Source organism: Cryptomeria japonica, chromosome 5 (genome assembly GCF_030272615.1).
Source record: "Cryptomeria japonica chromosome 5, Sugi_1.0, whole genome shotgun sequence".
NCBI lineage: Eukaryota > Viridiplantae > Streptophyta > Pinopsida > Cupressales > Cupressaceae > Cryptomeria > Cryptomeria japonica.
Genome location: NC_081409.1, coordinates 705,126,861 through 705,139,935, shown reverse-complemented (window position 1 = coordinate 705,139,935; position 13,075 = coordinate 705,126,861). Strand labels below are relative to the sequence as shown.

The 13,075-nt window shown below is 35.9% G+C and overlaps 1 protein-coding gene across 1 annotated transcript in view; it reads left to right on the top strand.

The window, feature by feature from the left end:
* The first annotated feature begins 2,213 nt into the window (after positions 1 to 2,213).
* Positions 2,214 to 13,075, top strand: part of LOC131876097 (uncharacterized) — a 37,420-nt gene continuing 26,558 nt past the window's right edge. Inside the window, exons 1-3 of the mRNA XM_059220883.1 lie at positions 2,214 to 3,150; positions 4,931 to 6,826; positions 6,966 to 7,321. Of these exons, the coding sequence (XP_059076866.1) occupies positions 2,579 to 3,150; positions 4,931 to 6,826; positions 6,966 to 7,321 (2,824 nt within the window). The 5' untranslated portion in view covers positions 2,214 to 2,578. The remainder of the gene's footprint in view (positions 3,151 to 4,930; positions 6,827 to 6,965; positions 7,322 to 13,075) is intronic.

Genomic DNA, 13,075 nt, shown 5'->3' with positions numbered 1-13,075 from the left:
CCACCTGCCTGCCACCACTGCGCCGCCCATGGGCCACCTCCGCCCGCCCCTGCCACCAGACTACCCCTCCCTCTTGTTTTGAAGGGGGGTTTGGTTTTTTTGCCATAACTTGGGCATACAGAGTCATTTTTTCGAAAACGAATAGGCATCGGAAAGCTGGTTCTAAAACGACCCTCGTGATGTTGGAATTTTTTACCAATTTTTTTGTTTGACTATATTTTTTTCTAGTCAAAGTGGGGTCTTTGTTTTTGCACTCAGGGAGCCATAGAATGAGCATTCAAACTCCATTTTTCGAAAAATTTATATCATTGGAAAGTTTGTTTTGTTTACTTTCCAGCCATATGAGTTTTCTTTCCAGATTCTTCTCCAGTAATATTTTCTTCAGTTTTTTTCTTTTTCAGCACCTTGTGGATATCTTGGTTGTTTCAGGTCCTGAGATCTCTTCTCTAAGTAGGATGTCTCTATTTTGGTTGTCCTTTATATTTCCAGTCTTCTTATCATTGTAGCTTCATTTATGCAAACACGTTGAGATAAAGTGCCATCATGCATTGTTTACTTGGGATATTGCACATCTTGTGCCTTATTGTACACGCACTACTTATAAAGTGCCATGAGGGGGTTGATGTTTGCCTTGTTTTCCATCCACCTTTGTCCAGTGCGTGTTCCTTCCACGACATTCGCCTCATGTTGTGTGTCAAGTGAGTGTTCCTTCCACGACACTATGTACTTTCTCAGAACCTTCGATGTTCCTGGTTCTTTGTCATGTAGCTCTTGTTGGGCATTCTTTTTAGTGTACCTGTCCCTCTCCCTCTTCAACATTATGGGGAGGTTTGTCCTGTTGGTTCTAATACTTCTGTGGTTTGATTGATCAGCTCTTCAGGCTTTAGTTTCACATGCCATCTGTATCTTTGAGTTCAGTTGTTTGCCTTGTTTGCCATCTGATTCGAGTAGTGTCATTTGAGGGCACTCATACAGATTACAATCTTTTCCACCTGGTCATGTTCTATTTCAGTGGAGGTTCTTCAGATCAGCAATTTCTCTTCGACAGTGTTTGCATCTATTTCATGCTTCAGTGGTGTTCTTTTCCATCTCTTATTGGAGTAGAGTTTTTTCCCACGTGGTTTTCTCTATTTCTCCGGTTCATAGAGATTTGGTTGTATTTGGGTACCTGATCAGGCCTTGTTGTCGGGACCCATCTTTCATGCTTTCAGTCGATGTTCTAGGTTTTAGCTTCTCCCTAAGTCTAGCTTAAGGGGGTGTTAGAGTATTCAGGTATTTACTTGATTAATTAAACAATATTTGTTTAATTATTTAAGTTCCCTTTATCTCTTTTACACTTAAGCTAACTTTAGGTGCATAATAATTAATTCTTTTATTAATTATTATGTGCAAATCTAGGTTTTCCTTTTTAGGGTTTCTTGACCTATTAAAGGTTGAGTTCTTTCTTTTGTATTGTAAGGATTATCACATTACACATTTTGTGAATATTGAGCTCTCATCTTTTTTAGCATATTTTCTGTGTATTTGTTTTATTTGTTATTTGCTTCCTTGCTTCTCTTTGTAACAGGGTTTTCAACTTGCAGAGATCATTTGGGCTCCTTTGGTGTTTCTCAACTCCAACACTACCCTCTAATTTTTTTTTTAAATCACCCACAAAATCTCCTCCCCAAAATCGCCCCCCCAAAAATTTCTAAAACAACTTCACACTTTCAAAACCATTTCCTCCCACATTCACGAATGAGACAGGCAACCTGCCATAAGAAACCCCTCTCCACTCAAAATGAAAATAGAAATTAGCATTTGAACTCCAACACTAAATTCATTTCCAAAATGAATATATATATTTTATTTAATAATCAATATCTTTCTCACACAATTAATTATAAATATAATAATAATAATCATATAATATTTTCATGCAATTAATAATAGTAATAATATTAATAACCATACTATAATACAAAGACGTAATATCATAATGATATAATCATGTAATACTAATGTCAATATTAATAACAATATTTTAATAATATAACTAATATAACAATCATATATAAATGATTCTATATAATCGCGTAATTGTTTTCTTTATCGCGGACTTTGAACAGTTGAAACTTGGTGGGTCCTCTCCATTTGGTTTCCTATAAATTCTCTGAAACTCCACTGGAAAATTCCATTCACCCTTTTCTACTCCATTCTATTTTATCTCACGCGCTTTGAACTCTTGAAACTCGTTTAGTCCCCTTCATATTCTTTCCAAGAAATTGTCTAACACTTCACAAGAAACTTCCCTCTCTCTGTCCTTCTACTTTGTTTATCTCACGCACTTGACCTGTTGAAACTCCACTGAAAAATTCCATTCACCCTTTTCTACTCCATTCTACTTTGTTTATCGCACGCAGTTGACCTGTTGAAACTCGTTTAGTTCCCTTCATATGCTTTCCAAGAAATTCTCTAACACTCCACAAGAAACTTCCCTCTCTCTGTCGTTCACCGCACTCAGCTTGGTTTATATAACCCCGATCGCGTTTGGGACTGCATATCCATACTCTCTCTTCAAACTTATGCAGAACAAGTCATGGAGATTTCTGTTCAGCACCAGTCTCAGCCTCCCGCCATCAAAATCCTCTGCGATCTCAACGAGGAGTTTCATCAGTATCAACCGCCCACCAACAGAATCCCCTTCGATGTCAACAACAAATTTAATGTGTTTCTGAGCTTTCGCGGAAAAGATGTGAGAAAAACTTTTGTCGACCATCTTTACGAATCTCTCTCTGGAGCGGGACTTAGGGTTTTCCTCGACAGCGAAGAACTGGAGAAGGGCAAAGACATCGATTCCAGCTTGCAAACGGCCATTGAAACAAGTGATGTTTTCATTCCGATATTTTCCCAACACTATGCAGAATCACCTTGGTGTCTGAAGGAGGCGGCCCAAATGTTGAGATCTAATGGCTTCATCATTCCTCTGTTTTATGATGTGGAGCCCTGTGATGTTCGCTACCCTCAAAGAGAGGGAGGTCCATTCGCCGAGGCATTCAGAAAACATGACAGCCATTTAGATCGGCAGGATGAGACTACAATCGAGGAATGGAAGAATGCTCTTTATCAAATCTCTTCTCTTTCTGGTTGGACAAGGGCGGAAGAATTCGGGTTAGTAATTTGCATCCTTTTTTTTTTTCAATTAACCTATGGCAAAAACCAAAGGAGAACTGTTTTTTAGAGTTTCAGTTATACTATTAGCATTTGTTTGGGGAACAAACTGTTTGCTTACAAAATCCTTCAAAGTTAGCTTGATTTTCATACTTCATACGAGCACACCACTTTGAAAAATTGTTTTTCTTTTTCATTTATAGTTCTATAGATGTTCAACTGTTTGCTAGAGTTGATTATAGCTCACTGAATAGAATCAAAGTAGATCGACGAATGTGATACCAGAAAATAAGGTCAGTTTTTAGCCATCATTAATTCATTATCCATATAGTCTGCACTCTGCAATAAAGGAATGTGGTGTTATAACATCAATAATTTTCCTTGGTGAGCCAACCCTGTATTTGAGTTAAGGAGCTCAGCGATCATAGTCACGTTTCTAAGACGATACTTATACTAGATTATGGGCTCCTCCTTGTATTCTATTGCCTGGTTTAGTCGATTTATTAATTTCTTCGAGATTTACTTCAGGTCTCTTTCCACTTCCCGGCCCCGAAATCACACTTCCATCCCTCGAATTATCTAGCCATCCCTGGAATAAAAAAATCTGCTGTGTAGCAAACCATTTCAGTAATAAAAAACAGAGGATTCTACCATTGTTGAAATCCATGAATGGTCAATTTATTTTTCATGTCTGATAAGAGGGATCAGTAAGTGATTTGATTTTATCATTGTTTTTGGCTGTTATCTTTTTTTCTCTGCTGTCATGTACATTCAATCAGCTAGTTTAAGGGTAAGGGTTCCTTCAATTCGACGAATTATTCTTGGTACTCTCATATCATTTACTCCAGGATATGTGATCATGTCATTCTAGGATATGGAATCTGAGTCTTGTGAATCTCATATTTCTTTGATTTGCTAGTTTCCAATGGTGAGATCGTCTGGGTTTTTCTTGCTCTTTTTCAGAAACAAATTTTCCCAAATTTGGGAGTAGTTAGTCCTCCTGTTAATTCTCTACTGTACTACTTATGCGCTGTCACCAATCATCAATTAAATCTGGTGAAAAAAGCATCCCCTCTTCACTCGGTTTATCCCTGTACGCATCATCGATCACTTATACATTTAGCTATTTGCCATGAAAAAAGTGTAGATAAAGCAAATCATTTTAGTATGTAAATTATTCAGAAGAGGCTAACTTTCGATTTTTGCTTTGCTTTTTGATTTTAGTATTTAGATTCTTGAAACACAAGACACAAATAAATCTTTTATTCAGAATGGATTACATTTTACACCTCAATATAGAGGTCTTACATCAATTGTTGCTTCTCCTCAATATAATAGACTTACAGACTTAAAGGGGATCGCTATATCCCTAAAAATAGACTATTAAGTGAACTTGTTTGTTCCATACATTTAGCATGGACAGCATAGAACTCAAATTAACTTTAAGACTCATGGATATTCTCTTTACTCCCTCATTACCGGTTACATCAGTTTTATTAAAATAAAATCCACTCTTCAGGTAGCTTGACTGGCTGTCTTTAATCTATATATCAAACCCCTAATTGTCCTTGCAACATTTTTTAATTTAATGGCAAAATTGATAATTGTGAATGGTCAATATTATGTTGTAATCATCTCAGAATATATGATTTTTTTTTTTCCTTTATAAATTCATGAGATACTTCGTAATTTTTCAACCCTATAAACTGGTCGTATAAGTGTTCCTTATATTTAGTTACAGCTTAAATTTGAATCGTAATATATGTAAGGTGATTTGCAGATACGAAGGAAGACTGGTAAAACGGGTTGTGAAAGACGTGTTGAATACCTTAAAGTTTACTCCGCTGGATGTCCCTGTTCATCTTGTGGGAATTGAAACGCATATGTGTGACCTGTTCAATAGATTAGATCTCAGTTCGTCGCATAACACAGTAAGAGTGAGAGTCAGCGGTATAGGCGGCGTTGGTAAAACTACCTTGGCCAAGGCTGTTTACAATATAATCTATGCTATTGCTAGGTTTGATGCTTATTTCTTTGCACAGAAAAATAATACTCTTGAAGACTTGCAACGGGCAATTCTAAGAAGATTGGTAAATTACCATGGAGAAGTTTCAAGTGTTGCTGAGGGAAAAGCTCTGATGGAAAACCTATTGCGAGGAGTTTGTGCCCTTGTCATATTGGATGATGTGAATGATCGGAGCCACTTGGATGCAGTGAATGGGAATTGGTTTGGCCCTGGTAGCAGAATCATCATTACATCCCGAAACCGACACATACTCAATCTTGCCAAGGTTGATTCAGTTCTTGAAATGAGTGGGCTAGGGGAGGGTGAAGCTCGTCAATTGTTTTGTTGGCATGCTTTCTCGAGGGCATTCGCGGAGAGCCCCTACAAACAACTTTCTACAAGAATTGCAAAAGCCTGCCGGGGACATCCTCTTGCAGCACATTTGTTTGATAAGAAGCAGCGGGACGACATTCAATGTTGGGAAGAAGCTCTGCACAACATTGGGGAAAATCAAGAAATATCTGGAGTCCTTCGAATCAGTTATGATGGACTTAGCCATGTTGAGAAGGAAATATTTCTGGATATAGCTTGGTGCTTTGCTGGTGAAGGGAAAAATGACGCTGTTATCTTCTGGGAACTTCTATACCCAAACAGAGTTCAAACAGCCCTCAAGAACCTTTCGCTGAAAATGCTTATAGGTATTAATGGCATTGGCTATGAAACACACCTCAGTATGCATGACCTTTTGAGGGAAATGGGAAGAGGAATTCAAGAGCAGGTTGATAATAATAGGAGACTGTGGCTGCCAATGGGTGCACAAAGAAATTTGAGCAGAGACAGAGCAGAGGGAGTGAATATGCTCATTTACACAGGAGAGAATGGAAGAGAGCCCGTTAGTGTGCATAGAATGCCTTCCCTACGCTACCTAGATGTGAAAAATACAAAAGTAGTGGGGAACATTGGAATCTTGGCGCCGAATTTGTTATGGATAAAAATAAGAAATTGTGAATTTGTAAGTGATACGTATTCATGGTTAACATTAAGAAACAGATTCCAGCTGGATAGCAATTGGTCCCAAGTCAGGATTTTAAGTGTAGAGCAGTGTGCAAGTCTTGCGAGAATTCCAAATACACTTGACAGCTTGGTGAACCTCCGACGCCTGTATCTGCGGGATTGCGTAGCTCTCACAACACTTCCAACCACTCTTGGTAACTTGTCACAATTGGAAAAGTTATATTTGGGCGGCTGTACGAGTTTAACAAGCCTTCCTCATACTGTGGGCAACTTGAAGCACCTAAAATATTTGGAATTGCAAGGTTGTACAGGTCTAAGAAGCCTTCCTGATACTGTGGGCAACTTGAGGCGGCTAGAATATTTGGATTTGTCAGACTGTAGAGGTCTAAGGAATCTCCCCAGCACTGTAGGTGATTTAGCTCATCTGAAAAGTTTGTTCTTGTTAAGATGTACAGGGCTAAGGAATCTCCCCAACACAATAGGCGACCTGGCACAACTCTGGCATTTGTTCATCCGTGGTTGTTCAGCTTTACAGAGCCTTCGTTACCCGTTGGCCAAGTTACAAAATCTAAGGTCATTCCATTTATCAGATTGGAGAGACATAGAAAGCTTTCATGATGGGGCGCTGAAGTCAGCCCAGGTTAGGGAGTTAAACAGGTAAAAGATCATTTATTGGTGCATTTGATTTGGTGTACACGAACACTATTTAACTTTGAAAGAAGATAGATTTCTATTGAATTGTTTGAAATTTTTTCTCGTGATAAAGTAGTGAGTAAAATGATTTTAAATTTTGCAGCAGAAGGGTCGGCATAGGAATCTTGGTTCAGAAGAAGTTTAATGTCTACTTCATTTACCACGCAGCAGATGAAAAGGAAATATTGATGTATTATTATAAGTACAAATACTTGCGCACCGGATCACTTCGAATATGCCCAGGCAGTGTGGATAGCGATAGTAGTGACATTAGGGAGGCAATTGATAACTCTGATATTCTTGTTCCTGTATTTTCCAAAAGCTTTGCGGAGTCGATTATGTGCGTGAGAATGTTCCCTTGGAGCTCAAATGCCCTTGTTATGCCTCTGCGCCTTCGCACCTATACATGGCACTGCTATTACAAACTTCATAAAACAAGGAGAGAGTTAAGAAGTCAAGGTTTTAAGATATAAAAAGTTTTTATTTTTTCATTCACATATTTTCATTGTGAATATTGAAACTATAATGTCTATTTTCCGGGGTTTAAAGTTTTGTAATGAGATTTTTGGGTAGAATATTTAAATAAAATTTGAAATTCAATTGGATTTAAAATTTTCAATCTAAAGTGTTTTACATTATATTTAAATTATATTTAAATTTTAGTAGTTAAGTTTTTGATTTTAAATTTTATAAGTAATGTTTAAATTTTGATTAAGCTTTATGTTTATCTTGTGGAGGGAAATGTGCATGTTCTTGTGTTAAAGATTTATGATTAAAGCTAAGATACAGTTTTAAGTATAATTAAATGTCTATTTTCCTCCACCTAGTAACGTGTTTGGATTTTTTTGGTTTTAAAGTTTTGTAATGGGATTTTTGGGTAGAGTATTTAATAAAATTTGAAATTTAATTGGATTTAAAATTTGAAATTAAAGTGTTTTACATTATATTTAAATTCTAGTAGTTAATTTTTCAATTTTAAATTTTACAAGTTATGTTTAAATTTTGATTAAGCTTTTATTTTTATTATGTAGAGGGAAATGTACATGTTCTAATCTTAAAGATTTATAACTAAAGTTAAGATAGAGTTTTAAGTATAATTAAGTGTATTAAGTGTTTGGATTTCATTTATTTTGTTACAAACCACACTGTCCCTAACATGCCTCAAAACATCACTTTTGAAACCCTTCCATGAAAAATGCTCTCTTACTTGCTTGTATGTCTTGTAATACCTTGGATGACCAACATGTGTTATGTCATGCCATGCCCTTAAAGTATAACTTGGTCAAATATCAGTTTTAAGTATAACTTGGTCAAATATCAATAAATCTATAAAATATTTATATGTTAGTGAGATTTAACTATTTTTATTATATTGTTCAAGTTGTTAAGTATAACTGGAAAATATTTCTTTTTTTATTGATTTGGTAAAAAATACTTGACAAAATAAATTTGAAATTGATTTTATTTTCTTCTCACAATTATTATCATGAACACTAAGAGGAATTCCCAGTATGTAGATTAAACAAAATCAATGCCTAAATTTTATAAATAATGATTCCAAGTAAGAATTTATGTACCGTACTCATTTTGAAGTCTCTAATCCACCATTGCTTCCAATCGAATTCTTCCTCTATTCTATCCTTGCCAAAAATTTAGGTTTCTCTTCCATTCTTCTTGAAGTATGTTTTATAAATCATCATTGGCCTCTGTTACATCATGCTTGTGCCCTAGTTGATTTTTGTAGTATTTACGTCCTGATACATGCTAACCCTAGCGCATTTTGATAAACTCGTATGATATATAATTTACCTAGTTTTATGCTTTAAATGATGGATTTGTTCATATGATTATGCAAATGTGAATAATGATATTTATGTTTTCTATGCTAATTTGATGTACTTTGATTTAGTAAATTGATGAATAGTAGTTAGCAATCTGATATCATGTTTCACTTTTATCAAGATTTATTATTTGTCAGAACTAGACAAGATTGGATCTAACTGATTTCCGTGGGCCAAGTGTGTGCAAGAGATCGTCGTCCTACACGAAAGGAGGGAAAGTATTCTCAGGTCGGGAGGTGAAAGGAAGGAAGAACTCAATGCCATTTGGAAACCCTAGCCTAAGCCAGGTAAACCTAGGTTGATCTTGTCAGACCTTGTTAGCCAGTGCATTAGGTAGCCTGGTAGGTCAGTACATAGAATCTAAGGTTTGTCGCTTCTTTTAATAATTTATAATTATTAATATTAATAAATTATTTCATTAATTATTAATTAAATTGTCTAGATTGATGTTACTTTTAATGTATAGGTATATATATTTATGTATGTGTATATATACGTTATAAATATATCCTATATGAGTATCTGGGTACGGTAGTATGTATACCTGGTCGTATACGTACTACTGCAATCAGGTATACGTAGGATGTATGGGTCACACACACACACACACACATTAAGTATATTTAAATTAATTAACAATTTGCATGACAAGGTTTATTGTAATTAAATAAATTAATATTTTTTGCCAACTTTAATTGGCAACTCAATTATGCAAGTGAACATTATGTGAGGGGGAGATATGAAATTAACCTCTCCTATAGTTGCTAGTTAATTGGCTTGGAATATTTTAATAATGCCAAGAGGGAAATAAGTTTTTTAATAAATCATTTTGCATTGCTCCACCTTACCTTATGATTTTATCGGGCATGAAGGAGGTATTAATTATAAAAAAAAGTAAAGGAGATTAAAACAATTTTATTTCTCAACCTTGATATAATTTTTATCGAGCATATTGGGAGGGAAACAAAATTTCATTTTCTTGGAGCATTTTTGGCGTGAAGGGGTCGAAGCTTCTCTTGGAAGCCAAAATGCAGATCATGTGAGGGAATGAGCATGCCCTGCATGACTTCTTGGGGGGTTTTGATAATTCTGCCTGGTATTAGGGCGTGGGATTGAGACTACGTTGGTATATAAAAATCGGAAGGAAAAGAGAGGAGATATTATTTTTACGGCTGGCTTTTGGAAAATGGCAGAGGGTAAGAGTTGCTATGCATTTTTCTGCCATTATCAACACTGTTATTTCACACTTCTGAGGGTCTCCAGCTGGGTTACTTCTTTTCCTAGGTCATTCTATCTCCCAGACCTGTGATTTCCTCTTACAGTTATTTGGTTTCTCAGATAGAAATTACAAGGAAGAAATGCATATACGCGTCTTTGGTTGTAAAGTACAGAAAGTCTGCAAATATTTCATGGAATTTTTACGGGTTAGAAACCTTTATGCATTGTTATGAAACATAATGTCATTACTTCAATTCTTAGTAAATAATTTTCAGTTTGAAATTAGTCCATAAAATTTTGAAAGGGGTTTCAGGTAGCTGAAAATGAAATATGAAGGGAGGTATTCTTGCATACATATTTGTTTATATAAATGGGAATATATGCACAAATATGTATGTAAGGATGCCTACAAGTTTGGAACTTACTATTATGCCCTTTAAAACATGTTTGAAAAGAGAGGAAAAGAATTAAAAACTAATACCTCTGTTGGATGAGGGTTAAACTTGTATAAAAAGAAAATACAGGTCTCTTCTCTGTAGAACTTTTATATTAAACAAATTTGTTCACTGTTTGGAATATTAAGGAAGGAAGGAATAAATGTCATTACTGTTATTATGTTGTAAGTAGAAGCATGACCTTGAGAGAGCAATTTATTTAAGAAGGCAAGATATCTCTATTACAATAATCCTACTGTTATCTTCCTAAAATAAGGAAATTAAATCTTCAGCAACCTTGATAGAACAACTGAAACTAAACAACAAACTATGAATTAATTTTATAGACTCACTTGCAAATCGCAGTTAAAATACAGTTTGGAATAAATCTTACCCGCAGAATCTCTGCTCTTATGAAATTTTAAGACAATATAACACAAAGGACAAGGCCATTGTTAATTTATGACTAAAGTAAACTAAGCCTTAAATCTTAGACACCAAGAGTACTCATTGTGTCTGCAAGGGAGTGGATACAGGTGCACGTATGTACCATACTTGGGCATATACAAAAAGTATGTACTAGTGTGTTAATAACTGGTAATACTTGTCATGTACGCATTTGAAGGTAATTGTACTCGCGTGTACGCGTATATGTATCTTGGCATGCATTGCTAAGTATATTTTGACATAACGATGCGGATCTGTATCATTCCAAGGAAGAGAGTTCTTTTTCGAGTCAACCTAAAGAAGATTTGACCTCTAACCAAGCTTCCAAAACCTTTTAAAACTGAGATGTTAAGACATCACTTGAACAAACTTATTATAATAAGATCAACTGCTCTAGAATTATGAAATTTATCCATACCCCAGCCTAGGAAGGCAGTGGGTGGAAGATCACGATTGTACATGATGCAGTAGCATCATTTTCAAGAGGTTACTATCAAGTGGCTAGACAGTAGTGATGTGTTTGGCAGGTTTAAATCCATACTTGGGATTTGTAAGTGCAATTGGCGGCTCCTATGCCTCTAATTTCCTAAGCTAGGGGTTCAGTTGAAACATGTTGAAAACATAGTAGTTGTGCAAGGAAGAAATGGTTGATAACACTTGAAATACTTATACTATAACTATTGAAGACTAACCCCAAGATGGTCCTTAGATTTCCTTTTGAGTTCAGCTGAACTCCTTAACCCAGACTTATTGCCGAGAAGGGTGAGATCATTGACATGGCGGAAATTTGTGCTTATAGTGTAAAACATTGTCCAAGGTGGTGTTGTGTAATGCATGCACTAGTTTGATCTTTAGCACCAAATACACCGTTAGTCAAAGCATCATACTAGTAAGGAGTTACCCTTAGTGTATGACCAACTAAGTGTGTAGGTCCTAACACCAAGTCTCATATGGCATTGAGTTCTCATATTTCTTTACCTCCTTGCGAAGGGTCGGGCCAGTCCATAAGGACATGGCATGGGGGACTAGATAGTCTGTGGCTGGGCGAAAAAGTGCCCTAATGATACTTTCCCTCCTCACCAGTATCATGACAGAGTTTGAAGTTCAAAATTTAGCATCAGTTGAAAAGTACTCTCTAAACCCTATCCCTTTAATTTCATGCAAGTTATTTATTTCTTAAATCTTAAATGTATGCTTAATTTTTTAATATGCTTAACATTTCAATTACCGTTATTCATGATCCTATTTTAAAAAAAATAAAAAAATTCTTATTGCCATGTTTATTTGTCTGTTAACGGTTATATTTGCAACGGTTAGTTTATTTGAATTTAATTTTCTTTTAAATTTTTTAGCATGTTACATATGGTATCAGAGCGTCGGGTTCGACATTGAACCTTGGCCTCACCACAACAACAAAAAAAAATCCTGAAAAGAAACTGAAACAAAATACTTGGCATTGTCCAGGATGTTCCACACAACCAAAAGAAAACAAGTACATGACTCAGTTTACCTTCAGTTGTGGAAGGTAATCAATCGCAATTATGATTACTCATACTGCTTCATGTCGTCTGATGACGAAACCCTAGCCGATGCCCTAAAAATAATCGTCAAGGAAAGATGACCTTGGACTGTTGCCAGTAAGGCAGCAGTACGAACAAAAATACTAGCAAACAAAGCACTGAAACCGATGAAACTTGAAAGGGAAGAGATGAAATATAACACAGCCATCATCCATCCCGAACCTGAGGAACCGAAGATGGTTCGCATACCCCGACCTGGTTTTCGTTTGGTAACCTTTTCTGACTTTGAGGGGCAAGAAGAGCCCATCATAGGATCGGAAAGTAGTTCTTAGAGAGGAAGCCTTTCTTGTAAATATTGAAACCTAACCCGAACTATTTTTGAGAATAACCCTGATAGGGTTACATTGTATATAATGAACTTTAACTCCCTCACTTACTTTTGACAACAGTTTTTGGAATCATGATATATATGTGGATAGTTAGATGGTTTTTTTTTTTTTTTTTATTATGCTTTCATCGCATACTCTTAATGTTGAATGCTAGACAAAACTAAAACTGCATATCTTTGTAATATCAGGTGTCACAAGAACTATAACATGTCTCATCACCTGAAAGGTGGGGGAGAATCCGAAGGTCCGGAAACATCAAATGATAAACTAGATAAACTCATCTAGATGGTTCAAAACACGCAAAACAGGCTCCAAGACTTGGAGCAAAGAGTAAGTGGTCATACAAAAACACCCAGCGTGGAAT